Below are 27983 nucleotides of genomic sequence, written 5' to 3'. Positions count from 1 at the left end.
GGAAAGTTAGACATTGTTTCAAGACATAGTGATCTTATTCTCACGTCTTCTCAATCACATTGAACAAAGCTTTACTGCGACATATTTCAATAATATATTAAAACATTCAAACATAGGCCTAGTAGCCTAATATATTAGATACAGTAAATAAATAAAAATGGTAAAAGTAAAATGAAGTAGGCCTACAATAAATAGACCAGATGCTAAAAAATAGAACAGATATATGGTTTACATAAGTTTAATAAATAAGTGTATGTGTCCACGTGACTAAAGAATAGGCTACAGGTGCTCTGCAGTTCCTTTCTTTTCTTTTTCATTTAGTTTTCAGGATACTAGTCGTTGAGTCTACTTGGTCAGAATGTGACTCAGCTTACCATTTCTAATGATTCCCTCTGTCTTCATCTCTCACTTTATATTGAGAGCAAGGGAAATGTGTCTTTATGCACTTTTGTCACTCGTTAAAATAAATAACCAAGACATGCATTGACACAATCTATGCATGTGCATTCATGTGTTGCTGGTTGAGAATCAGGGACCCCCTGTTCAAGTCTGTGGTATTCAGGTCAGCAAGGTCTGCTGAGCAAGGACATGGTGGAGGGGGAGCAGGGTCTCCAGGACATCCCAGCTGTACAAGAAATTAACCATCGAAGATAAGAGAAGTTTATATTAGGCCTACATAGCAAATACAGTTGTCATATGTCATGGTCTAATCATTTTTTTAATCAAAGGGCCAATCACAGTTTAGATTTTAAAAAATGTTACATGCATTTCTTAACATTTTCAAATATTATTGTGATTAACATGTCTTTAACAACACTAATCTGTCTATAAAATAGGCTACTTTAACTAATGAAGGTAGAGTGTACCCTCTCATACTGTTAATTTCTCTTTCTTCCAGAGAGATATGACACAGACACCATTATTGAGTAACTTCATTTGTGTTGTAAGAGACAGACAACGAAATATGGTTGGAAAAAAACTTCAAGGCACACACAGAGACATTTTCAGCTCAGGCTCGTTATACACATCTGACTTGGTTGATGGAGGCGCGGATCAGAATAACGATTCTTAGTTTGCATCTGAGCCTTACCTCCTCCCACACACATGCAAAATTAGGCAAACACACCTTTGCACATTAACATGGTCCCATAACTTAGTTGGAAAGAAAATAGTGCCATTTTACAGGGGATTTGTTTTTAGTTTTATTCTTGCACACACATTACACACTCATGAGCGAAGTGCACATGCAGTGTGTAGGTCGACGTCGTGCAATCTTATCGCTCATCATCAACCAAAAGTCACGCGCGAACTTGCTTTAATATGTGGATTATTATAAAACTACCCTTGGTCCATCTGAATTTATAGGATGATAGCTATTTTAGTAGGATGAGCAACATACAAAGGTGTATTGCATAAAATGACCACCAATCGTTGATTTTTATTTTCGATTAACACGATGAAAATACGGTGTTTTGACATTAGCTACAGGTAGGCTAGTCACTGTAGAGGTCTGATGAGTCAAACAGAATCTATCAGATATCTTATGACTGCGCGACAGGAAATTTGTTTTGACTAATTGGTCGTTAAAACGAAAAATCTTTGATTTTTCGCCATTATAATACGAACTAGCGTTTTAGTTTCAATAGAGGTTTGTAAAAATGTATGCTAATCATGAAGGTATAGCTATCGCACGCTTGATGAAAAAGTCTGAGGCGTCCATGATAGGCTAAAATAAAATTAGTAATTGTGTTGTTCTGCCAATTTAATCTTATTGTGTAATAGCAAACTGATTGTTGCAAAACTGTTTATATATATAAAACTGTGTGCCATTTTACAAAATGTAGTCTATTTAAATCACATAATCCGCGTTTTTAAATAAGCAGCTTTACGATATGGATGTGATGATGGATTTAGCTATGTATTTTCATACATGGAAACTGTTTGTGAAAAATTTTATTTTTCACATTTTAAAACTACAGTAGCCTAGTAAATGAAAGGATACGAAGAAATTAGTTAGTCATTCGTACAAGCAGCTTGTTTGGTTAATATGCTAAATTCATTAGTCGACTGAATTAATTCGTTGTTCTACATTTTCATTTGTTCATTTGTGTTGTTGAAATCCGAGGGTTATGCATTTTTCTTTAGCAGAGAGTCTACTTTATTGCATTAAACTTTTTTTTCGCAATTGTTCATGCTTACTAACGTCTCGAGTCGTTGGGAAATACCAGCAAATTGATTGATCGTGTTTGGAATTGATCAAGATGCATTGATTCATCACTAAAATAACGATAATCCTAACGAAATCAGGCAATATCTGACTGTTTTCACTGATGGAACGGCATAAATATGAAATGCATTAGCCTGAATTGTTTAGATGATTGTTATTTTATTAGATCACATGCTATTTTGATGGATACCTGTTTATATATTTTCCCAAATCCCAAAATCACTTAACAGTCTCGTAGTGATAATCGTCCGCCTGTATTTGCTCGTTTGAGAGTGAGTAGAGCAAGGTTGGAAAATGCTGAAAACCTCACCTCAGCTGTGTCAACAGGCCGTGTGTTTTTCCTCGTTATAAATAGCCCCACTTTCAAATTAACTTCCTAAACGCCACGTGCCATCCAAAATAAAACTATTCAAATAAAATAGTCACACTGTAAGCAACATTTAGCATGAATCAATTGTACGAATCCCTTGTTACTTTACAGCAGCTGGATTACTTTTAACCCTAAATTTCGAAGTCGGTGTCTTTGTATAACCATAAAAGTTGTGTTTGCCAAAATAAAAAAATAATTAAAGGAGAAAAGTGTTAAAAGTTATTTGTCTTAGAAAAAACATGTCATCCTTAATATGAACCATGTTAAACTTTTTTTATACCATTATAGGTTTAAATATGAAATTGTTAAAACAGAAAGCACATGTGCTTCAGCAGTTTTGTTTACTGTTAAACGTTCGTGCCACGCATCCAAACAAAAGTGGGGCTCAGCAGATTATATTTGATAGGCTTTAGTTGCTCTAATGCAGTTGGACACACCAAACACCAGCCAATAGCAGAAGGTAGCTGTTTCAAATCACAGTAAGTTATTTCCTTATACTTTTTTTAAATAAAACATTCATATATCCTCAAAAACCCTTATGCAGGTGCATACGGCAAAGAAAAAAAAAAACACACCTCACACTTTAAAATCAAACCATGCATTTATTTTCTTTATTAGCCTATAGGCTGCTGACATAAAATGCATCAAAAGAAAAAAATACTTATACTACTTACTTTGTTGTTATTGTTTTGTTATAGTAGCTATCAAATCTGTTCATGGTTGAAGTTTCTTACCTCTATCATAACTTCAATCAAATACCTCACATTGAAAGTAGGCTTAACAATAAATAAGAAGAGTCATCTGTGAACGTGCACTTGAGCGGATCATAGTAAGACACTTGGCATCTCTCGCAGCTAAAGGTAATGCCTCGTTCGCGCGCCATGCTGTGGAACACCGACCGGTCTTGTGTCGTCGAGATCAGGATTGTTTGCGGTTATGACATCCGACTCGGTCGCCGCTCTGCAGCCAGCACGTGACCTAATCTGATCCAGTGTGGGTCGCAGGGTTTGAGTCTTGAGTATCTAAGGTCGAGCGCTGGCGCTTGGTCTTTTTTTCTTCCTCTCGCGCAGCGCTACCGCTCCGCCTCCTCAACGCGCAACTTTGACGCTGTGCATAAATACTGGAACAAAAGAAGAACTTCCTCGATACCTTGTGAAACGGTACTAGTAAATAAGATGAAACTGTGGTGAAATTAACCTGTTAACGTGCTTGAGAAGGTAGTTATTTGAACATCCCCTTAGAGTCAAGTGATGTCTTCATCCTCATTTTTCCCCAGAGCTTTGGTAAGTGCCATTCATATCGACTTTGATGTAGCTTCTAATCAGTCTCATCGCAATGTGAATGGGCGTAACTAGGCTAATTAATAGATTTTTGAGCATTTTATATAGTATAATATCAGTGGCATAAAAGGGGAAAGTGAAATGTGTTCTTGTTGAAACAATGACACAAGTACAGGAGTGGCAACATTCGACAGCAAGCTATCGGCGTCGAACTATTGTTGAAAAGTTTTTAACTCAACTGGATCGCTGCTTTTACATCACGATGTTGATGTTCTGAAAAGTTAAAGCGTTCAATGAATTAAGAGCGTTGAACATCGCTGTATTCAATCTAAAAGAAAACAAACAACAACAAAAAAACACGCTGCTTGTCAAAACTTCAGCAGCATTTGCTATGCATAAGTTACCGGCTGTCTTCGACATACGTCGTGTCATTTTAAAGTGCCTAACAGGTTTGATTGAGAACCGCATTAAACTACTCGGTTTTTGTTTGTTTTGTTCATAAACGATTACTGGAGGTCCATAACGTGTGCAAAGTGTTTTCGTAAGTAGTCTTTTGTCGTGTTGAACTTCTCATGCAGTGAACAAAGAAGCGCGTAGCAAAGGCTCGGGACCCGAGAGCCCGTGGAAAGTAAGCACCCTGTTTACAATAATAACACTAGCTTCATGACGCTGCGAGACTGACAGAGAGCTGCACCAATGGCGTGGTACGGTTGCTTCGGCAACACGCTATATTTGGAAAGAGTTACATCATCGGAGGACTGCCTTTGAGGGGCGGGACATCCGTGAGGATTGACGCGCTTGTCTGGACTTGCCTGCAGTGCGCTTTGTTATTAGTTTCACCGCTGATAAAATATAGCCTATAAATATATATGTGTATACATAAAATCTGTCACGGATCAAAACACGAACCTTGTTTTTTTTCAGCATTTAAAAGCATATGAACTATTGACTAATTCTTTACAATGAAAGGTTAATGAATGATTTGTAGTGGTTAATAAATGGAAAGTTGGTCACTGACAATTGTGAGGAAGAAGAAAAGTTAGGCTATATGATTTTATTAAATAGCCTAAAGTAAGTAATTTCATTAATAAGTCTAGAGGTGGATGAATGAAAAAGAAAGGAGAAGGCTGTATATTTGGTGGGAACATGAATGTTCGGGGTGGGGGTGATACTGTTCAGATGTTTAGTCACCTATTGTGATGGTGGGAGGAAAATAGTAGCTTATGACATGCTTCAACTTATACACCGAGGTTTTGTTGCCGTTCAAAGTGGTGGGGTGGAACTAACACAAAGGACCTAAAGTTGTGTATGCACACAAAAAACTAGGGATTTGTTATATAGCATGGATAAATAGTAAATAGATCATAACAATAATAATGACCATCCAAGTTCAGTATATCTAACATTAAAGTCAAGATGCAGAAATGTTCAGATAAAGTTACAAGTCTTACAAGAGACATGCAAAGGACAAGGCATAGAATTGTCCATAAAGGTTTTTACTTTAAAAGGAGGATCACACATATATAGCACAGGTCAGAGCTGTAGCATTCGGCCTAGTCATCCACGGCGGATAAGTATAGAACAGTTTATGTTATTTTCTTTTGCTGACACATGTACTTCCTGTCTTTTACAGTGTATCTTTAAATAAAACGAGGAGTCAGTTCCTTTCCCCACTGTCTACATCCATTTATAACACCTTTCACTTTCTCACTCATACACATTTTGTTGTGTTGACGTATGTATGAACACTCACGAGCAGATATTTCATGCTTGTTTATGTCAACAGTGGCATGTGAGTATGTGGGTGTGTCTAAAAATAAGAAATATGCATGATTCAATGATGCCACCCAATTATTGTAGCTAAAAAGGTGGGCAGTTTATGACTGTGGGGGAATAAAGCCATCGTGTTTTCCTTAATATATATAGCACTACGTGGTAGATATAGTGGCTGCCTGTACAGTTGCAGTTAATGCCTGCAAAATAAGGATGTGGCTTAGAAAGAAATTTAGTCACATAACCACCAGATATTCCTAAACGAATCATCGGGGTTTGCTGGTCAAATAGTCACAAAGCGGTGCCAAATTTTAAGTCATTATCCGAATGATGCAGTCGGCAGTAATCAGAAAGGGGCGGATTTGACAGATGGGGCGCAGTTTCTTTCTTCTCCCAATCAACCTTCACGCTGCTGGTGGTGTGAGTGACGCAGCTCGCAGTTCTCTCGCTGTCTGCTGCTGTAGTAAAGCGCAGGGTCTGTTGTCAAGCTACTTCGTCTTCAAGGGGAACATCGACTAACGTTCCGTTCATTAAATGCATTCATCTTAATAAATGAATCTTAAACGCAATAGCGTTTCATTTCCTCTTAAAAAAACACATTGTTCGCGTGATAAAACGCTCACTGTAGTACTAGGAAAACGATGCTCCAGCAGACGATTCATTTTCATGTTCATTATTGCAATAAATCAAGTTTTATAGGGTGATTTAGCCTTGACATAGCGTTGAAACGTATCTGCAATTGAAATCCCTAAGCTATATATTGTAAGTACCCCTAAAACTATCAATGGTGTGAACGCGAATGCACTGGTAACAATCGCTTTTTCAAACACAGACTGGCAGAGCTACAGTTAAACCGTGCTCTGTTGGCCGTGTAAGGATATTGTGCGTGGGTTCTGGGTTGCTAGCCGGTTTGAGGGTGCATTTTGTCTCGACCAATCCTGCGCGGTGCTCTAGGTCCCGGCATGCCCAATGCGGGCAGGGGGAGGCTCCGGCCAATTTGAATGAAGACTGGAGCTTTCGGCGCCATTTTCGAGTGAGCAGCTACAGCAACAGCAGCTGCCTAGAGAGGCTCCGTACTGTAGTCCAGTAATTTGAGCGAGGGGGCACTTTTTCTGTTTGTTTCCAGAGAACAAAGAGAGATTTTTTTTCCTGAAACCTACCACAAATTTGAGGCGGCTGTTTCCCGGTGGATGGATGCAGCGTACACAAAAGACGATGTGTAGTGACAACAAATAGTGGAGTCTGAAGTGAGCTAGCAGGCTAATGTTGCTAGCATCTCCAGCCAAGAAGGGGCGTCCGATTGGAGCCGCGCTGTGGAAACGATATATTTTGTATTATTTTTCGGAAAAATCCAACAAATACGTGGATGACCTGAAAATTCGATAAAAATTCGGAAAATTACCGCAGGCTACGACGAATAAATTGGTGTGGGTTGTTTGGTGGAGCGAGGTGGTTTTGTGCATTTTTTAAACGTTAAGTTTGAGCGGGATTGGTGATGTGAGCGAGACGGCCGGCGAGCCCGACAGCCTATCAGCGAGCGATAAACCGGGATGCCACACCGACCAACACTGTCCTATTCTTTACTACAGTTTTTGTTCCTCTTTCAGCGGAAAAAAAGCGACGATGACCAGAGCGCCTCTTATTTTTTTTCCGTTTTTTTGCACGCACTATATAAAAACAGTGCGACGTCAGAATTTTCAGTTGCAAACTTTTTCTTTTTTATGTGGATTTACAAATATTATGAACGTTCAGGTGTTTTCGGTAAGTAACATTTTGCATGAAACGTCTTTTTGTTTAGTAAACATGAAAATAAAGATTTATGTTGTGTGTGTGTGTATGGTAAATGTATTAAAATGGCAAACATTTTCCATTTGCTAAAGTGTAAAAAGCACAAACTCTGACAAAAGTAAATAGGAGATGGAGACGGAAACGCAGAAGAGATGAAAGTGAGTTTGATCAGTTTGTAGTACAAGATCATCTCTCGATCGAAAAAAACGCCACAATGTGTTGGTCTGCTGTACCACGCTATTCTAACTTAACTCAGTTACATTTCTCCTTTGCAATCTGAAACCCTTGTTATCACACTAAGTGTTATGGACACGTATTCATACTTTTATACGAGCGGGCCTATAAATTGAAATTACATAACCAGGTTGCATTGTCAGATAATTTAAGGCCTAGTTGTGTAATGGTAAAACGCGATTATTCGTCATATTAATTGTGTTAGGTGTTAGACATAAAAGTTTATTTTCCACTATTGCAGCGAGAGCTAATCATCTTTGGAGTGATCTTGGGTCGGCAGTCGCTGCTTTTGCCGGCCTTTTTTTTTGTCAGCGTGTGCACCTCAGTTCTTATAATAGCGCCGTATTTTTTTTTTTCAGTCTCTGTTCTCAAAGTAGTTTTGGTGACATTTTTCTTGCATTGAACTCGATTCCATTGCTAATCCGCTGTACCTCAAGGAAAGTAGCACTTCGGGTAGTTTTGTTCTGTCTAATGTAGAGGTCACATGCAGAAAGGTCATGAAGTCATTACCATGATGCTTTGACCTCCTAATTTTGTTGATTGATGTAAAGGCCTGTCCATGTCATGTGATGTCATGAAAGGTTAACCCAAAGGAGACCTAGGGTCACTTTAAGCCCAAACAGGGCAAGTGAGTTCAGAGAAACCAGTTTTAATCTTTTTAATAGAAGTTAACAACCTAATCTTAGTTTTATGTGCCATTTGTGTAGCTATAAAACATATTTATGAGATTTTGTAATATTTCTGATTGTTAAATACTTTAAAATGCTTTGCACACTTGTATATACATTTAGCTCAATATGCATTAAGCATATTGCATTAAGCATTTAATATATTAAACTTTTTTTTTTTAGTTCAATGGCATACAGGTCTAAATAATGTCTAGTTTTGTATGAACAACATAGTTTGAGTTATTTTGAAATGAGTTGTTTAATGGGCATTCACAAAAAAAAGTGACACAAATTACACCATATTACTCCTATTACAGAAACCTTATATTATGAAAAAGACATATTCGTGCATAGAATGACTAGGCACAAAATATTAGTCAAAATGTTACTGTGACCAAGAATTTACATTGTAATTAATTTTTGCACATTAGAATTGCACATTCACTTGACCAAAAAAAAATTGCAATATAGAGGTCAGTGTAAGAGCCAAAATTCTCAGTCTGCCTCTTCCTGCAATATTGAGACAATTCCCGGTTTTGGTCAGCTTTTTATTTATTTATTTATTTATTTATTTTTTAATTGCTATTGTTTTTGTATTAACGTAGTCAACTCAATATAGTCCAATACCAAATACTGTTAGTGTCTTTTCACATCAGTTCTTAAGTGTGTTGTGTATTTTTTTCCTGGCAGTTTTTCTTCCCATGAGTTGATCCTGCCTGGGACCGTAGGGAAACCCCCACAAGTAAACCACAACGATCTCTTTATCATGTTCGCAACATTGCAGTTTAATCAACAGACACGTCATGCACCCACTCAAATGCCCCACAGAGTTTTTTTTTTTTTTTTTTTTTTTTTTTTTTTTTTTTTGGCTTGGTTTTGTACAGTGCACAGAAACATTTTAGTCATAACTATTGTAGTTATATTTTTAAAATATATAACCTACAGTAAGTTCTGTAAATTACTTTGGATTATCTATATTTTAAAAGAAGTCCACTATTGGAAACACTTTAAAGCTTAATCCCACACACAGTTAAAATTAATGCACTCCATAACACTGACAGAATACCCATGATCATTTGCCATCCAAATGTGTTATCAATTAACTTGCAGGTTATTTTAGGCAGGTTACTCTTTACACTTGAAGTTTATATGCACCTATCATCTACACTGGATATATATTTTTACCCACTTATATTTGCTCATTTAGGTTGAAAGAATTTATCAATTTTCCACCTACAGGTTTTTTTATACTTAAGTACCTATTCACTTGAAAATCCTGTTTGCAGGTTTATTTAAAAAAAAAATGGAGATAATATGATGATATGGATGATGTGGTTTTTGTGTGGGCAGTTAAAACTATATGAAACAGTTTAAATTTGTTGCATGTTAAGACATTGTGACATTTCTCTGGTGTGTCTAGGGCTGGATTTTGGGAGAAGCTGGATTTTTATTCTGTCAGCTCTACTGAGAGTTGTGAAAACAAAAGTCACCACATTAAAGGAGTTAAATTGTGCAGTGTACAGAATTAAACAACTAGTTAAAAAAACAAGAATACACTGAGTCAGTCATGCTTTGTATGCTTACAACTGTGAGAGTGTGTAAACGTGAACTTGGAGGAAATGAAGACTTACACTTAAGATCTCCTGACCAGAGGCTGTAGTATACACACTCTGTTTTAATATGGGGCTTATTAATCAGTTAATTGTGCGGGTAATTTTATGAGATACAGCATGTTAATTTTATCATACTCCATGCCAGGATTTTCTGAGTTCACCAAATTTAGTGTAGTAACATGACTGTGCAGTACAATAGTGGTGACATGACGAGACAACTTTTTTATTCTATTTTTTATTTTAATAAAAATAAACCCCATTGTTGTGCATGTTTTGACCCATTGTGATGTGAAGCAGCAAATGTGTGGTCACAGGCTCACAAAATGTCTCTTTGACATCACCCACGCTCTTTTAATGATTATAGGGAAAGTGGTGTGTATGTGAGATGGGGTTTTTTTTTTGTTGGTATAAGCCAGCCAGTCCTTATTCCGAGACTTACAGCTCTGATATTGACAGTTTACAGCATCCCTCTAACTAATGATAGTTTAAGTTTGGGTTGGATGCAAGTTGTTGTGAATACAGGCTGTTTGCAGTGTTGCAGAACTTTCTTTGATCAATGCATGTGTGTAACAGTGAGAGGTTGCAGTCAGTGCACAGGTGTGTGTTGCTGTGTGTAGTTCTGTCTGTACTCAGGTGCAGCGGTGCCATACAGGTGTGCAGGCTTGCCTGCTGTCATTCTTTCTTTGACTAAATATTTACACAGGTTTTTTTTTTTTTTTTTTTTTTTTAATAAGATTACAGAAAATGTGTTTGAGAGAGACAAACACACACACACACTGCTCTCATTACTACAAGTGCAGAAGTGTAGCTACTTTACAGGGTCTGAATTTGAATGTATTGTGTGGATTCTTTGCACTCAGGAGCACTAATTTTTATTATTTTTAAACTGTATTTTATATATATTATATATATATATATATATATATATATATATACAAAGTTATACAAAGTTTCCTGTTTCAATGGTTTTAAGTTATACTTATAAAATAAAACTTGTTGTTTTGCTACATTTTCTTTTGATCATTTAACTGACAAAATAATTATGTGGGAGGGTTTCCTGCATAAGGCAGAGTCTCTCGGAGTGTGTGAGCGTGTCACATGCTGATGTTGATGGAGGAGTGGAAGGTGATACCCTTTGACCCTGAGGTCATGTGAGCTCAGTAAAATACAAGCAGAGAGGGGTTAAATGTTATACATTCATTCACACCCCCTCTCACTCACACAGACTTGTTCAGGGGCTCTGACGGCCCTCTTCACGCACACACACACACACACATACACATGACCACTCTCTAGGTTATCAAAGAGATATGTGCTGATGCACTGTTTTGTATATAATCAAATTATATAATTACAGCATGATTTAAAATTATAGTGTAATATGGTGCACATAATGCGCCTTTATCTTGTGGGATTACGATGTTGCTAGTGCACAAGATTAAACACCAAAATGGAGGCTAGGCCAACTACACACATTATCGAGTTGAAAGAACTTTTAATATTCTTTTGATGGTAACAGTTAAAATATATATATATTTTTAAGTCTTAATATCCCAACATATTTTTGAAATTGTTTGATTTATGGAGTTTGAGTTGTCTAACCAGGCTGTATTTTGTTTGACCTGCTTTGTTACTCAAAGTCGTTCATATGTTTGTTTTTCCTGTCTCATTTTCAGCTCTGATAGTTGTCTGATAACTTTTGTGTGACTGAGTCTTTTTTTTCTCCATGATAAAAATTCATGTGGTCAGATGCTTCCTGTGAAGATACTCATTTATAATATCTTAGCATAAGGCTTGCTGTGTGTGTGTGTGTGTGTGTGTGTGTGTGTGTGTGTGTGTGTGTGTGTGTGTGAGTGAGAGGGAAGAGACATGTGGGGAGTTAGTGAAAGGAATGGGAAAAACATTTTCTCATCAGTCTGTTTTTTTTGCTACATGTGCATCTCTGATTCACATGTGAGGCACATGCATAATTTTTTTTTCTAAAAATGTCTTGTAAATTTTAAGGCACTATTTGAGACAGAAACTTATGTGAGGTATTAGATGTAAATTTCAGAAACAGTTTGTCTTATACTTGAAGTCTTATAATTCATAGGCCAACAATAGTTTTTATTATTGTTTGTTGCTTTGAAGGAAATGTATTTTTAAGGGTGCATTTAAGGTTTAACTGACTTGCATAACATAATATTTTACACCTCACACACTGTAGTGATATCAGAAAAGACACACATATCCACTCAAATAGTTGACAGCAATGTTCACATACACACAGACACATTGTAACATTAACTATAGGCATATCCATTTTATTTAATTTTTTTTAAACTATAGGTCTATGTTTTTTAAAACTGTAAATGTATCTGGTTTTAAGTTTTGCTGCTGTCTGTTACATCAGATTATTAGAACTGTAGCTACTAACATAATGTCTGTATTTTAATGACTTTCTCTTTTTTTTTCTAGAATTATCCTGGTTGTGATGTCAGAAACCAGACAACAATTCAAGGTAATAACATATATCTGCAATTTAATTTATGTATCGTGTTAATTGTTTTAAGAGAAGGGCTAAAACACATTTTTACCACAACTAGGCAGTTTAGGTGCTCTATACCCAGTAAATAACACTTTCAGCATTTGACATCTGGCAAGCCATTATGGTATTAAGGCTTAAAAATCCCCTTCAAGCAATGAGGTGGCCGCTTTAGATCTACACTGTGGTTGTTTGCATAAGTGAAGTGTAAAACTTTTATTTTTATTATTTAATATTACTTACATTTGTCTGTTATGGTATTGAATTCACTCCTTTTTCTCAGGCCTTGGTGGGTTGGCTTTAGCTTCTTTGAAAGTGTAAATTCATTAGTAATGTCTGTAGTGGTTTTATTTGTATTTCTGATGTATGTTAATTCAAGTAAATGTTGGGGGGGGGGTTCAGATGGCAACTCTTGTTTCGAAGCAAATACAAGTTTGTTGTCAATATCAAGTGCAGGTTATTGGCTCTTACAGGCTAAGTGTGAGAATATAGTGGCCATATAGTGTGAGAAAGGGTCTAGTTGTTTTCCTGTCAATCTTGGAGATCACATTTAGGCATTTGGTTTTGTTGGAGCAAAAAAACTTAACTGGCTAATTTTGGAAAATTCTTCTACTTTTTGTGTGTGTGTGTGTGTGTGTGTGTGTGTGTGTGTGTGTGTGTGTGTGTGTGTGTGTGTGTGTAAAAAAGAAAAGAAAAAATTGTGTAGGAGATTTTGAAAACAAAGTCAGTGACTTCATCATGACAGGAGCTAAACATTATATACAAATATTATAGCATTATCACAATGGCTGTTTCTTGGCTGTGAATCCATGTTGGATCATTGACCCAAATTCCATAGTTATGTTAGTCAGGTCGTAACCTTGGTGTCAGTGTTATACCTCAATTCTCATAATAAACAGATGCTTCAGTTAATATGTTTGTTATAATTAATATATTTTAATATACTAACAAAGATGCAAACTGTTAATAAAAATATATATATATATATATATATATATATATATATGTATATGTGTGTGTGTGTGTGTGTGTGTGTTCGGTTGATTACAATTGGTATTATTGGCTGTAAAATGGTGTTTAGTACACTCATTGCAGATCTCACCCTTATGCTTCAGTTCATTCATCTATGCAGTGCCCAGTATATAGCAGGCATGAAAATGTACTTGAATTATTGTGTTGTACTACAATTCTCCAATTTCTAATTAAAGTAGGATTTAATTCAACAAAATTGTATTTTACTTTTACTAAATTCTAAGTCTTTACAATGCTTGTGTGTCAAAGAAAATACTTGGTTATTAAGATTCTGTATTTGCCATTCTATTTTTGATTGAATAAATATATCTAATATTAATATCGGTACTTCAGAATTTTTTAAAATTCAGATTGACTTTGTAAATATTAGCATTATCTTTTTTTAATCATAACTGTACTTAAGGCACAGTGCACAGTGATTGATTCAGAAAGTAGAGATATGTTATTTAGCATAGTGGAGGTGTATTCATAAGAGATGTATTCTGTTGTGGGACAGCACTTTGGGAAGCTGGTGGCAGGTCGGTTCCCGCTGTTGAAGATGACTACGAGGCAGGATGTTGTCAGCGCTGAATCACTGTCGTGAAGGTTAAATCCAGTCTGGTCTAGAAGACAATATTACTAGTTGCTTGTTTCCTTTAATAAAATTATTTTTTGACAGAGTAGCCAGAGGACAGGTTTTAGTATAATGCAGGAAATTTGCTGAGAGGTGTGTCTGCAGTGATCTCCATATTAGAGCCCAGCCTGTAGAAAATCAGAATGGAGGATGTGATGCAAAATATATATCTTGTAATGCTTTATTTTCAGTCGTCTCTTGTGTCCTGTTCCAAAATATAATAAAATGTAAATATTGCAAAACAACAGTACAGGACCCATTGGGAATGATGCTTCTTTTAAATAATCGGACATAATCGTCCCATAACATTAGTACTGATTTTATAAGTGCTATTTTACTGAAGTGCAAAAAATTCTCTGATTCAGTGTGCATTCATCTGTGAAAAGCATATATTAAACTGTATGCAGGCTGTTGTGTTAAAGTTTTTTTATTATTTAAAGAAAATTAGAAATGTAAGCTACATAATAGGCATATATGAAATAAAATAAAAAATACACTTAAGTATGTATTTCCTGAACACTTAATTGTACATTACCAGGTCCTGCACACAAATGTAGCACTGCCATTTTTTTTTATTGCATGCAAATGGATTGCTGGCAAACACAGAAGAAGACACTGAAATATTTTACTGCAAACTGACAGCATCACGTCCAGCTGCTGTGTGTATGTTCTCACTCAAGCGTCCTCCTCTCTTCTGTGTTTCAGATGGAGTCCTGGAATGCCTCAAGCCCTGCTGAGAGAAAGAGAGAGAGGGAGGAGAGGAGTCACTCGCTCTGATTCTGGCAGTGCTTGGTCATGTTGCCGAGGGTGTGAGTGCGTGATTGAGAGAGAGGGACCCTCTCTAGGTGATGGTGTAGCAGCACAGAATGGTTTGTGGTGATACAGAGATGCAGGCCGTGATGTGCTGCAGCATCAATTCCTGGGACCTACGCAGTAGAGAGAGAGAGAGAGATTGTATGTGTGTAAATGCGTGCACGTGTGTTGTCTTGCTTTAGCAGCATGTAAATATTGGAGTTACTCCTTGGCCAATGCCTCCAATATTGCTCGTGCTGCTGAAGCAAGAAGTCACCAAGCAGCACATGCACGTCATCTTTTTATCACAGCTACCGGGGCCTAGCCGGCGCAGGTAGTGGCTGACTCACTGGTACTGAAATACCTTCATGGACTGAATCATCATTCCAACATCATCATCCAGGCCTCATCGGAGCAAACTGAATGGTCAAAGGTAAAGAGAGATGCAGAGTTTAGCTTTGTTTGGGTTAAGTGGGTTTTTTTTTTTGTTCATGAAAAAAAAAATTATGTTCATGTAAACATTGTTTGTTTCCCTTTTTTTTTTTTTTTTTTTTTTCAAAAAAAGAAATATATATATAATTCTACCCTTGTATCCTTTTTTTCTTTCTGTTTTCTCATTAAATATTCACTATTGAAATCACTATTATTTTCCTAAATGTGCTGTTAAATTTTCTGTTAATGCAAATAAATAATAAAACTGAAAAAAGGGTAAAAAAAAAAAAAAAAACCTCTGACCTGTCTCATTTTCCGTAGTGCACTGTTTGTCGATGTATCTGTTCATCTTTTGTTTTTTTACACATTTTCACAGGGAGCGCAACTGTTGTCAAGTGAGATCTCGTTTTGTGGTCGCTTTTGTGCTCTGCTGTGTTTCAGTACTGTTGTAAAAATGTGTTTTATTTTTCTGGTGAATGAACCCGTAGCGTGTATACATATCTCTTTTAAAGTATTCTTCATTTCTGGTGACTACACTGAGCTAACAAAATTGACTAACAGCTTTTTTTTTTCTTCTTCTTTTTTCCCGGTAAAGTTAGTTGCAACAGACGACATATTAACATGGAAGCAAATGTCTCCAGTTTCATGCTGGAGAGTTTACGCATGCGTAGCCTATCATTCTTATATAACATAAAAAAGCTTATCGCCCAACGAAATTCTGTTGTGGGAAAATCATTTTTTCAGTATTTCCGATAGTTGTATGACTTGTGTCATTTCGTGTTAACAGTTACAGGTAGTTGATTATGTAACCTACAAGACTGTGCCTATAGGTTATAAAACAATATAAAATGTTTATGATTTTTGTAAAATATTGAATAAAGGTCTGATAGCCTAAAAAAATAATGAAAAAAGCAGTGTCTCGCAATGCGGGTTTTAAATGCCATTGAAATAATTTCCGCCATTTTATGAAATGAAATAAAAAAAAAGACCCAATTATGAGCAGGCTAAATAATTTCGGCTAAATAACCACGATTTGATCTTGTTCTTGCCATATCCTTGTATTTTGAGAAATTATCATCCTATGTATTAATTTATTATTTTGCCGGGGTCAATGTATTTCAGATAGGCTAACTTTGGGGAGTCTTATAAGAGGCCCTTTTATACGCAGAAATGCGTCTGTTTTTCATGTCTGAATGGTGTATTTTCCTCTGATTTTATCACATCTTGTATCCTTGGCAATAAAGAAATGACGTTTTATTTTTTTGTTTAATTGGCGAGCACTTAAACCGTTGTTGCCTTTAACTCGTAACACGACCGCTTCTGACACATGTCGATTTAATCTTCTGACGCTTCATTTTAGTCATATGATGCTTTTAGATATGGACTAAAGATGGTCAGCACAGCTGTGATCATAGGAAAAGTGCACAGAGCTGATTTGAATCTATTATTTGGCTATGGCAAAACACACTTTTTAACAATTTAAATGGAAAAGTTTTTTAAAATAAAATTATGCAGTCACTATGCGTCATATGACTTAGCCTGAAATTGTCTTGATAATTTTTTTTTTAACATATCACGATTTGATGGCTATAAAGACGTATTTGTAAGCGACGGATTTTATTAAATAGCCTACCTTTTTGAATCACATTCAAAATACCTATATGCTGTTTTCCGCATTTACCTTTTTTTCTAGCCTCCTTATTTAGGTGTTATGCATGGCGAAGTCCTCTATATGGCCGTAAGAAAGTATATTTGATTCGGATCTTTTATTTTACTGTTCGCTAAACAATAGCCTAACCCTGTTTTTATTTTATTTTTGTTTGTTTGGGGTTTTTTGGCTTAATTTTAATTGTGATTAGACTGGTTTCGCGTGTCCTGAATTGATTACAGTTACTGGTCAACGTGTGTTCGGACAGAAGTACCAAGGGGAAAAAAAGGTCCGCCTTTTTTTCTTTTTTTAAGTGTGTGAGTGTGTTTATGTCGGGGCAACTTAGGTTAGTCCAGATAAATTATCTTACAGCTCTCGAAATTTTCTGTGCATATACAGCTGCTGATCGTCACGCTCTTTATAGACAAACTAATGAGTTTGAAGTCCCAAATCCTCACGGCCCTTTCGAGTGCCTTAAATGTTAGATGCAGGATTTTTTTTTTTTTTAGGGTAATATGGAATTTTTCATAGAAATACACTATGTATTATATTTATTAATTTTGCTTTCCCGACAACATATGACACTTTTTCCTGGAGTTTTGAGACATATAACTTGACCAACTATAACCTAATTGCTGATGTTCCCTGTTGCTGTATCATTGATCATGCAGTGTTGCTTTATTTCATGATGCGCCGCGTGACATGCGGCTTATAATCGAAATTTAAACGGTGAATATATGAATTCGTGTATCTGATGTATTTCAGTTCTTTTTAAACGGAGACGTATATATCATGTGCAAACGCTTGTTTGCTGCAATAAAGTAATACAATTAATGCATTTCACATTTTGCTAGCTATGTGGACACAGACACAAAAGACTTTTGAGGCTTCAAATAAAGACATTATCGAGGTATGCCATGTATTTCATTTGACACACATTTTAAAGAGAAATAAGCATAATGCTAGAACTAGAATAGTTTATACATGTATGACGGAAAATTTATTTGGATATCCCTAACAAATTTCAACTTTACAAATAAAAAACAGCAACATGCAAAGTGTAGCTTTTCAGTTCAGAGTCAGTTCCTTCAAGAGACGAGTAGCCTATTGACAAATTAAAACAAATGAATCATTTGAAACATTAAACACAGAAAGACCAAACGTTTAAAGCAAAAAGAAATGATGTTGAAGGCTGCCTTTTTTTCCTTAAAATAATGCCATAAAATTGAAGTTACTGGTGCAAGATAGGTAGGGTATGCGATAGATTGAAGATGGTGCCCTTGTTATTAAGACACAATGTTACATTTGTTAAAAAGAGAGAAAATCGAAGAATTGGAATTACATAACACATGGCGCCATTTCAGAGTGAGCTTCCTATTTGTCGGCAATGCATTATGCATGGATTCAGAAAATGCATGTTTATTAATAAATTCATTGTTATTCTATTTACTCTTTGTTATGTAAGGTTTTATTTGGTAAAGTAGGTTAAAGTAGGTAATTTCACTTTTCATCCCCATTTCGCCTGGCAACAGTCGGCTAAATATATGTTCGGTGACGTGCGCAGGGCTCCAGCGGTGACGTCATATCAGAACAGAGTAGTCCGAGAATCTCTCAGGATTCCTGTTTAAACAGTGGGAAAAACGGGGATACCTTCAGGTTTTTTTTTCTTTTCTTTTTTTCTCTAAACAGTCCTGACTGTGTTAAATCTTGCACATCTCATATCTCTCTCTTAGGTGAAATTGTAAACATTACGGAGACATTGGTGAGCTCTGGTCTTTGAATAGAAATATAAAATAGTAGCTATATAAAAGAACTCCCCCCAAACAAACAACAACAACAACAACAATCCATTTCTTTAAGCATGTTCACAACTTTTGTTTAGGCACTAATAATTTCAAAATGTTCCCATGATATCAAATGCTATTGCAATAATAGGAGTTAAAGCAGCAACAAAACAAACATATTGCAGGATGCAAGTTCATTCTATTTAAACATTGTAAATGAATGACTGAAGAACCTAAATATTGTGCTGCTGCGAGCCTGACATTGTTACGTAACGTTTAACCTTGAGCATCCAGATAAGTCGCACAGAGAAGATAAAAGATATCAATGCATCGGGATAAGTGTTCCTCTTCTTTAGTTTGTCTCTTAGTTAACTTTTGTCTTTTAGTTTTTAGTTAAACAAAACTGTATAATTTATTCAACCAAGCTGTCAGCCCGTACTCGAAATGAGCTGGTGGAGATGAACTATTTAGCTCTATATAAAGTGAACAGGGCAATTTGTTTTTAATTTAAAGTTTGGGAACGTTATCCCATTAGTATCCCATCCACCCACATTTGATTTTCCATTTAAAACCAACAGACAAAATCAGTGCAATTTAATAGCACACAAATGCTAACTGTATTTTTGTTACAAATTCAAAAACAGAGACAAGAACTAACGTTTTCCAATGCTACAAATCTACGAGATAGTGTAGGTTGGCACATTATAGTACATAAAAAAGTACCTAAGGAACGGAGTTATAAAATCAGCTGATGAAATCTGATGTTGTGTTTATCAGGTCCAAGATACAGTTCCGACACATCTCTGTTAGTAGTGTGCAGATCTCAGCCGCTTCTTTCCAGCAGAACCCGAGCCAGCGCACAATCTCTCCAGGACCGGGCAGAGAAAAGCCACTGAGCGCGACCACCTTATCCTGGAAGCTCAAAGCGAGACAGTCCGATGGAAGAAAGTTTAGCGCGGGGAGACACGCACATACCACCAGAACAACTCTCCACATCACCCGGGAGAAGCGCGGAGCGGCAGCAGGGGGCAACGAAGACAGGTACGCGCTGCTCTCGTAGGGGGCGCACAGCTTGTCCACCTCTCCAAGACGCACCCGGTCCCATTCATTCACATCGAAGCTCTGCAGGCCAAGCAAACCCACGTCCACGTCAGTCCGCGATGGCAGTGGCGTTCCCCGAATGACACGCAGCTTTTCTCTGAAGTCCTGCATCTGCTGGAGGAAAGTGAGCGGGTCGGAGAGCGAACGAAACGATTCGGCGATGCTGAGCGCGCGCCGCTGCTCCTCGAGAGCCGAGCGCAGCTGGTTGATCTCGGGGTCAAAGGTCTGCATGACAGCGAGCTTCAGAGTCTCCAAGTCCGAGAGAATCTCGCTCCGTTTGTGCCCCAGCGTGCGCAAAAGTTTGTCAAAGTACTCTGAGACTTGATCCGCGTCCCGCGAGACCCTCTCCAGCGCTTTCTTCTTAGCTGCCTCTAACGATTCCAGGCACGAATGCACCTCCGTGCCCCTCCAGCCCTCCACGACGCGAAACAAGTCCTCAAACGCGAGCTTCTCGCGTTCGTACGCCTCCTCCAGCGCGCAAAACTTGTGTCCTTTATGATCACCTGTCGTGGCGCAAAACCCACAGATGAGCTTCAGATCCGTGGCGCAGAAGATATTGAGCGGTTGTCCGTTGTGAACTCGGCAGAGAGACATCCTCGGCATCACTCGAATCCTGTTGTACTTCTCCACGATGCCACGTAATGAGTAATTGACTTGCAAGCTCGCGATGCCGTTGTGCACGGTTTCCTTTCGACAGGTCGGACATTTGAACGGTGGTCTCCATGCAGGGCTCCGGTTACCGTCCAGGATGCCCTCGAGACACTTTTTGCAGAAGCTGTGAGAGCACGGCAGAACGCGCGGGTCCTCGAAGAGACAGCAGCATATTGGGCATGTGAGGTCCTCCTCCAAGAGCTCCATCGTATCCTAAATTGGAAAAAGATATCAATATGAAAGCTTGTCGGGGGCATGACACATCAATGCAACTCTCATCATCTTGGCAAGCTTCTTTCAACATCTACATTACGCGCAATAAACCAAGATACACACATTTTGCATTGAAAAATGTTTTTATAATGTGAGAATGTGTTATGAGTCTACAGTGAAGAAATAATGCAACCGAACTGGCTTAGAATCAGAAAACTGCATCCACGTAGGAGCTTAAAGTTCAGTCCCTGCAAGCTATTTTTTTGTATGAAACAATATAATCTGCATCGTTCAGTCAATATTTTACAGTGCATATTAAGCGAGTCTGTAAAGAGGCACAGCAGGTTAACCAAATATAGTAGTTCAGATTGCCTGATGATGAAGACTCCTGAGTGCACCAGTACTTCATTTTAATTGCCCCCGTGAGAACTTTCGTGCAGGAATATCCGAGGACCTGTCCAACAAACTTCAAGGCATTGATTTGGAAAAAAAATTATCCCCGTCGTCGAGTTGTCAAAATGTTTCTCGGTATGCCCGGGTCCGGTTGTCAAGGTATTACTACGGCTGTGGCAGATTTTGCAGTCAGAAAGCACCAGCAATTGGACCAGAAGCGCGCTATAGCCGTTTAGGCAGTGCACAACGCAATCATGGCTCTTGTTGCTGTGCAGACTTCGCCCTTTCCAATTGGGAAATTTTAACTAGTTCAGGTCAAGTCAGTATGGCCAGGCAGTTAAAACTAATGCGCACAGACAGCTATTGAACAGTGAATCTAAAACCAAACATTTCAATGCCACATTCAGCATAATATCCGTGTAGCACAGTGTGTTTGCAGACTCGGGTGGTTGAATACACGTTTTGTGCGGTGAGAAATAAATGCAGAGGATCCCTTCACTCTTGGATGATGTTGTTGCGGGGGAGCTCTCACTCTCCCCTAGATCAGCGTTTCTCTACAGATTACGTCAATACTTGCGTTACCCATCATCTACCCACACAAATGCCTAACTCATCTATTCAGTGAACTACAACAACAACAACAACAACTACGTGGTTTTCGTTTACAGCTAGTCATGGCGGGTTACAGACACAGGCAACCAAAAAGCACGTCCGTGTTTTCTGCACAAGGATGATTCTTCATCACGCCACTTTGGTCGCATATGCCCGTGCCATGTGTCAGGGTCTTGACGCATCGATAACCAATCGCTACCGAGTCACGTGTCAAAATATTTTGACCTCGATTTTTCTTCCACTGTTTCCATGCCATCAGGAAGAGAACGGCTTCCGAGGCGCCGCGCTCATTGGTCGAATCAGGGATGAAAACGCATGCAGTGACGTAATTGGCCACGAGAGGGCGAGAGTCTCAGCGAAACGCCGGTTTGGCAGAGAAACAGGATAAACGCTACAATGTTTTTTTTATTTTTTTTTTTTATTTATTTTTTTTAATTGTTTTCATTTATTGTATATTAATTCGATAATAAAACAAACCAAAATTCACAAGGGGTGCACATACACTTAAAAAAAGCAAACAATTTATCCCAGTCCAATTCAATAATATGATATGTTCTCAAAGCTTTTCTGGGCTGCGTTTCCCAAAAGCATCGTGAGCCCAATTTGATCGTGAAGACCAATTTGATCGTGAAGACCAATGATCAAGTTAGCTCACGATGCTTTTGGAAAACGCAGCCCTGGGTTTGGTTTTGAACTTTAAGCACATTGCTTTGATTCTGATATTTAAATAATGCACAAATGGAGTATTATTTATTTATTTATTTAAAAATCCTTGCTATGAGCACGTTACTGTCATAACTGTGACTTCACACAGCACTTACATACTGTTGTTCTCATGCTGATTTGATTGATTCTACTATTCTCATTTGTAAGTCGCTTTGGATAAAAGCGTCTGCTAAATGACTAAATGTAAATTATCTATTAACTCTTTGTTATGTTGAATGTGGCATTTAAAATTGGTGGAGCTTAGCATTCAAAATAATAATTCTCCAATATAAATATAAATAGTGTATTTTCAGTTCTAAGACTATTAAAGTTTCTCAGTGCTGTAAATTTAGTGCAGACCGACGGTATCTGATACTTTGCGCTGGTCAGGATGGGTGCTGCCGTTTATGATTACTGAAAAGGATTTGTAAAAATATTTATATATTTTATAGAGATTGCACAGGCGGATTTACATTCAAATCACTTAAACGAATTAATTTAAATATTTGTATTAGTGTAAGTGTAGTTTTGAATGCTGGACTCTGGGTTCTGAGCCGGTAAGCGCCCCCTAGAGGTGGTTACGAGAAAATCACCAGCGATTTTTCCATGAGATCCATTCTATCCTGAAAGCCTGTGCGCTCTTCAGTTTGACGTGTGTAACTGCACTTCCGGTGATCTCAGCGCTAGAATGGCTGCAGTTTTTACGTGTTGTTTGGGCTGCTGCGGGGATGGCGGACCGGGTCATGCTCCCCTTAAAGATATGCCCACCGTACAGCTAGACACGCATCACATGGGTAAGAGTCATTTCCACTGCTCAGTGGGGTCACAAAAAGTCACCAAATTAAATTTAAAACGAATAGATGTGTCAAGCTAGCAGATGATGCTATATCTTAAAAATAACGATTAGAACGCAAACTAACTAATAACTAGGTTTGCCATCACTGTTTTTAATAAACAATATGTATGTGTTGGTAGTAATATCTAGTCGATCATGTCTAACTACTCTGGATCAGATGCTAGTTGCTAGTCTTCAGCTGACAGATCCAGTGTCTGTTTTGATTTTATTTCAGTTGAGTGCATCCAGGAAGTGAGTTTAATTTCAGACTCGTTTTTGCAGATATCTCTGAAAACGTTTTGAAATACATACCTTGTGCTGTAGCAGTGTGGTCATGAGAGTTTGCTCGGCCTTTTTTCCCAGGGACGGATGTGGTCATAGTGAAAAGTGGGAGGCGGATCTGTGGAACTGGAGCCTGCCTCGCCAACGCCCCTCTACACCAGAACAAGAGCTATTTTGAGTTCAAGATCCAGTCCACGGGTGAGTGCTTTTTGTCAGAAATTAATCATGTTAATCAGATAATCAGGTTTTTAGTATTTTGATAATTATTATGCAAACATGGTGGTAACTTGTAGCTGTGAGACTGAATGTTGTTGAGTGTGTAGCTGATATAGAGTGGATCCTGATAGTGTAAATTTGCTGTCCCCTCAAAATAACTCAACACACAGCCATTAATGTCTAAACCGCTGGCCACAAAAGTGAGTATGTATAGCTTGAGATATCTGTGTCCTGTAAACTTGTTTCTGATGCAGGTGTTTGGGGGATCGGTGTGGCCACTCAGAAGGTGAATTTGAACCAGGTGCCACTGGGTCAAGACAGTCACAGTTTGGTACTGAGACATGATGGCTCAATATACCACAACAATGAGGAGAAGAATCGTTTACCTGCCAACAGCCTGCCTCAGGAGGGGGATATAGTGGTACATTTTTACTTCTGTTTGTTGGTTTAATTCTGGATTGTGATAAATAGCTAAATTGTGGAATTGTGTAGAAGACATATTGCTTGTGGTCGTAAATGTGAGTCTCTGTTTTTAGGGCCTGACCTATGATCACGTGGAACTGAACCTGTACTTAAATGGAAAGAGCATGCACTGTCCAGCCTCAGGTATTCGAGGGACTGTATTCCCCATAGTTTATGGTGAGTTGTGTATTGTGTCTTTATCAGTGACAGATACAGGACATCAACATTTTTGCTATATTTTTTGCACATTTCATGGTCATTATTGGAGCAAGTTGATTTATTTGGTGGCCATCTTGGTAATGGATTGAAAATTGTTCCATACCACCCTGAGATTTTACTACCATAGTCTCTTAAGTTATCAACAAATGTGACCCTGGACCACAAAACCAGTCATAAGTCACACAGGTATATTTGTAGCAATAGCCAACAATACATTGTATGGGTCAAAATTATCGATTTTTATTTTATGCCAAAAATCATTAGTTCCATGAAGATATTTTGTAAATTTCCTGCCGTAAATATATCAAAAATGTATTTTTGTGAGTGGATATGCGTTGCTAAGAACTTAATTTAGACAACTTTAAAGGCAGTTTTCTCAATATTTAGATTTTTTTTGCACCCTTAGATTCCAGATTTTCAAATAGTTGTAACTCGGACAAATATTGTCCTATCCTAACAAACCATACATCAGTGGAAATGATTCATATGATGTATAAATCTCAATTTCGAAAAATTGACCCTTTTGTGGTCCAGAGTCACAAATGGCAAAATGAATGGGATCAGTGTACAAACAACCAACTTTTAACCCTTCTGTGGGTAAAAAGCATCTTTATTTTTAACATTTGCTGGGATCAGATCATATATACAATCCAAAATAGGGCATTCCAGAATCACAAATTAAATTATTCTGGTTTGAATTCTCTTAAGAAACTATATTACTCAGCAAACACTTTAGAAAAAATTTAACGGGGTCAACCCTGAATCCATTATAGAGTTTTAATCTAAAGCAAATTTTAAAAAACCTTTTTATATAGTTTTTATTTATTTATTTATTTATTTTTTATTGCTCTTTTGTAGTATTTTAACATTGTGATTAAAACACCAACCATCCACACACCCATCTTGGCAACAGTCACTGAAATGCCAAGATTACATTTCACTAATATTATATAGTACTATATATAATAATATATCATATTGAAGAGTTAATATATATTACATATAAATATAATATTATATATAATACATTTCAACTCTTTAATAAAATCTGACATTGATATAATTTATTTAGTTTCTTTAGCTCCAGTCATGCTAAAAAACTATTTTTTCAGGCTAGTCCAGCTAATGAAATAACATTCCAAAGCCAAAAGCAAAGCCTTTTTTCAAAAATTTAATTAGCTCTTTTAATTCAAAAGTGGGACACTCGTTCCCTACAGCCGCCGTTCAAGTGTTGAGATTAAAATTTTTTTTATCAGTGTCTTTTTCTGTTCATATTTTGTGCAAATTAAAGGGATAGTTCAGCAAAAAATGAAAAATATGTCTTCTTTTAATCACCTTCATGACTTTCTTCTGTGGAGCACAAAAGTCAACAAGCTCCAATGTTGTTTGGTTCCCAGCGTTTTTTCAAAATATAATTTTGTTCTGCAGAAGAAAGAAAGCCATATGGGTTTAGAACGGGTGAGTAAATGATGACAGAATTGTTCTTTTTTGGAAGTGAACTGTCCCTTTTAAAGTAAAAAAAAAAGAATTAAAATTAAGCTTTCAAAATGCACAAATCGCTCGTGATTATATTGAAGGGAACATATCATAAAGCAATAATTCATTAACAATAAATTTAAAATAAATGTAATATGCTGGTAATTTGTTGCATCTTTCAGTAGAAGCTTTCAAGGACTGAGAAAAATAGATTTTTCATGATTTATGATCCGCTGTTTGTAGAGACGAACTGTCACGAAATGTTTTTGCCATTCATATGATGAACTGTCATATTGATGTTTGTAATCTGTTCTCTCTCAGTGGATGACAGTGCCATCATAGACTGCCAGTTCAGTGATTTCTACCATACTCCACCTGAAGGCTTTGAAAAAATTCTGTTTGAACAGCAGATCTTTTGAATCGTCAGCTACGTGTGCAGACACACATAATGTGGAACTGTGTGTGTGGCAACACATGCTTATGTTCTCTTTCAATGTTGCTTCTGCCTTTCCTGTTACCACTGCTGCTCTTGTCGTTTTGGAAGACAAACCAGGCTTTATTTGTGTGCGTGCGTGAGTGCGCGCGTGTGTGTGTGTGTGTGTGTGTGTGTGTGTGTGTGTGTGTGTGTGTTTGTACACGCACGTGTGACAGAGAGAATCTACAACCCAGACAACACTTTACATAAGCACTGAAGACACTTACTGAAATCTACTTTCTGTAATGGATGATATTGTTAAACTGAGCATATCCTTTTATTTAATGAAAACGTACAGTAATTAGCAGCTGATTGTTTGTATTTTGTATGCTTATTTGTTTTGATTTATGTAGAAATTATTGTTGATTTATTGTTGACTTTCTCTATCTACACAAATATCAGCTCTCTTGAATGAACCAATTGTATTTGCACTAGTTATGTGTGGTTGAGAATCAAACCAAACATCTCTTGTTAAAATATATGATCAGAAACAGTTACATTGATTTTTGATGAGTCTGTTACTGTCATTTGCCTTTCATCTGAACTTAGCATGTGTATTATTTTCATATTGATAAACTGCTATCAGTAGCAATTTTCAATATTTTCCACAGTGTATTTGAACACTTTACCTCTGTGATCTCTATTGCGCACAATATTAAATAAGTGACTTTGACTGGACAGGCTCCAGAGTGTAAGACATGCATGAATCTGTTTAACATGGTCATTTCTGATGCATTAGCATATATCTTACCAAAACTCTTCAAATGTGTTAGATTCACCAAAACTTTTCTTTTTGCCTCAGATATGTTTTTCTCCAATAATATTGTACTTATTCGCATCTTCACAGCAACATTAATGACAAATATTAACCAAAATTTGCTGGTTACAGCAGAAATGTTATTCTACCAGAGTATATCTACTCATATCACTAAACCACTATTAATTATACATTAATTTTATTTAAAAAAAAATTAACTTGAACAAAATGGCCATGCAGTTACCCAAAGGCAATGTGCTTTTCAGAAAAGGCGCTCTGAAAGCACTGTGTCCTGAAAGACTTGTACAATTTTTTTTGGTCCCCAAGAAAGCTTGAATTCTCTCTGTACACTGTCTTATGGTACATTCCACAAGTGCTGTATTAAACTGTAATAAACTTAAGTATTCTGTCTCTGTGTCATAGTGTAAAATGAGGACAGTCACCTATGACCAAATAAATTTTCAACAACATACTAGCATGTCTCTACAAAAATAAAGTGTTCTATTTAGTTAAAGTTGAAAATGCGTCTCTAGATCTTTCATTGTTAATTGGGGGAATAAGTGGGTCATTGGGTTAGTTGTAACATTGCTAGTTGTGTGTGTGTGTGTGTATATATATATATATATATATATATATATATGTATATATACACAGTGGGTACGGAAAGTATTCAGACCCCCTTAAATTTTTCACTCTGTTATATTTCAGCCATTTGCTAAAATCATTTAAGTTAATTTTTTCCCTCATTAATGTACACACAGCACCCCATATTGAAGAAAAACACAGAATTGTTGACATTTTTGCAGAT

General features: G+C 37.1%; 2 protein-coding genes and 1 long non-coding RNA gene across 8 annotated transcripts; 1 reads left to right on the top strand and 2 right to left on the bottom strand.

Moving 5' to 3' along the window:
• Positions 1-4: 4 nt before the first annotated feature.
• Positions 5-7125, bottom strand: LOC125270299. Its single transcript, XR_007185322.1, has 3 exons — positions 7053-7125; positions 6811-6961; positions 5-625 (listed from the first exon to the last, which is right to left on the bottom strand). It is a non-coding gene; the product is annotated as an uncharacterized LOC125270299 (long non-coding RNA).
• A 7842-nt stretch (positions 7126-14967) lies between these two features.
• trim13 (tripartite motif containing 13) lies at positions 14968-23737 on the bottom strand. Of its 5 annotated transcripts, XR_007185321.1 has the most exons (4): positions 23601-23737; positions 19502-20743; positions 15279-15333; positions 14968-15048 (listed from the first exon to the last, which is right to left on the bottom strand). XR_007185321.1 is itself a non-coding variant. In XM_048193724.1 (3 exons), exons 1-2 carry the CDS (start codon positions 23622-23624, stop codon positions 19523-19525), a joined length of 1245 nt encoding a protein of 414 aa, XP_048049681.1. In that variant the 5' UTR covers positions 23625-23737; the 3' UTR covers positions 15211-15333; positions 19502-19522. The 5 variants fall into 5 exon arrangements, 4 of the variants coding, with proteins under 4 accessions (XP_048049681.1, XP_048049680.1, XP_048049679.1 ...); XM_048193724.1 differs by lacking the exon at positions 14968-15048 and having other exon boundaries at positions 15211-15333; XM_048193723.1 differs by lacking the exons at positions 14968-15048; positions 15279-15333 and adding an exon at positions 17887-18614.
• On the top strand, positions 15213-27576 carry spryd7b (SPRY domain containing 7b). Of its 2 annotated transcripts, none has more exons than XM_048193728.1 (5): positions 15213-15347; positions 23652-23768; positions 24041-24207; positions 24323-24425; positions 26265-27576. In XM_048193728.1, exons 1-5 carry the CDS (start codon positions 15338-15340, stop codon positions 26360-26362), a joined length of 495 nt encoding a protein of 164 aa, XP_048049685.1. In that variant the 5' UTR covers positions 15213-15337; the 3' UTR covers positions 26363-27576. The 2 variants fall into 2 exon arrangements, with proteins under 2 accessions (XP_048049685.1, XP_048049684.1); XM_048193727.1 differs by lacking the exon at positions 15213-15347 and adding an exon at positions 22610-23247.
• The last annotated feature ends 407 nt before the right edge of the window (positions 27577-27983 follow it).

This window comes from Megalobrama amblycephala, linkage group LG6 (genome assembly GCF_018812025.1).
Source record: "Megalobrama amblycephala isolate DHTTF-2021 linkage group LG6, ASM1881202v1, whole genome shotgun sequence".
Taxonomy (NCBI): domain Eukaryota; kingdom Metazoa; phylum Chordata; class Actinopteri; order Cypriniformes; family Xenocyprididae; genus Megalobrama; species Megalobrama amblycephala.
Note: the sequence above shows the minus strand (reverse complement) of the source record. Positions and strands in the feature narration are given on the sequence as shown.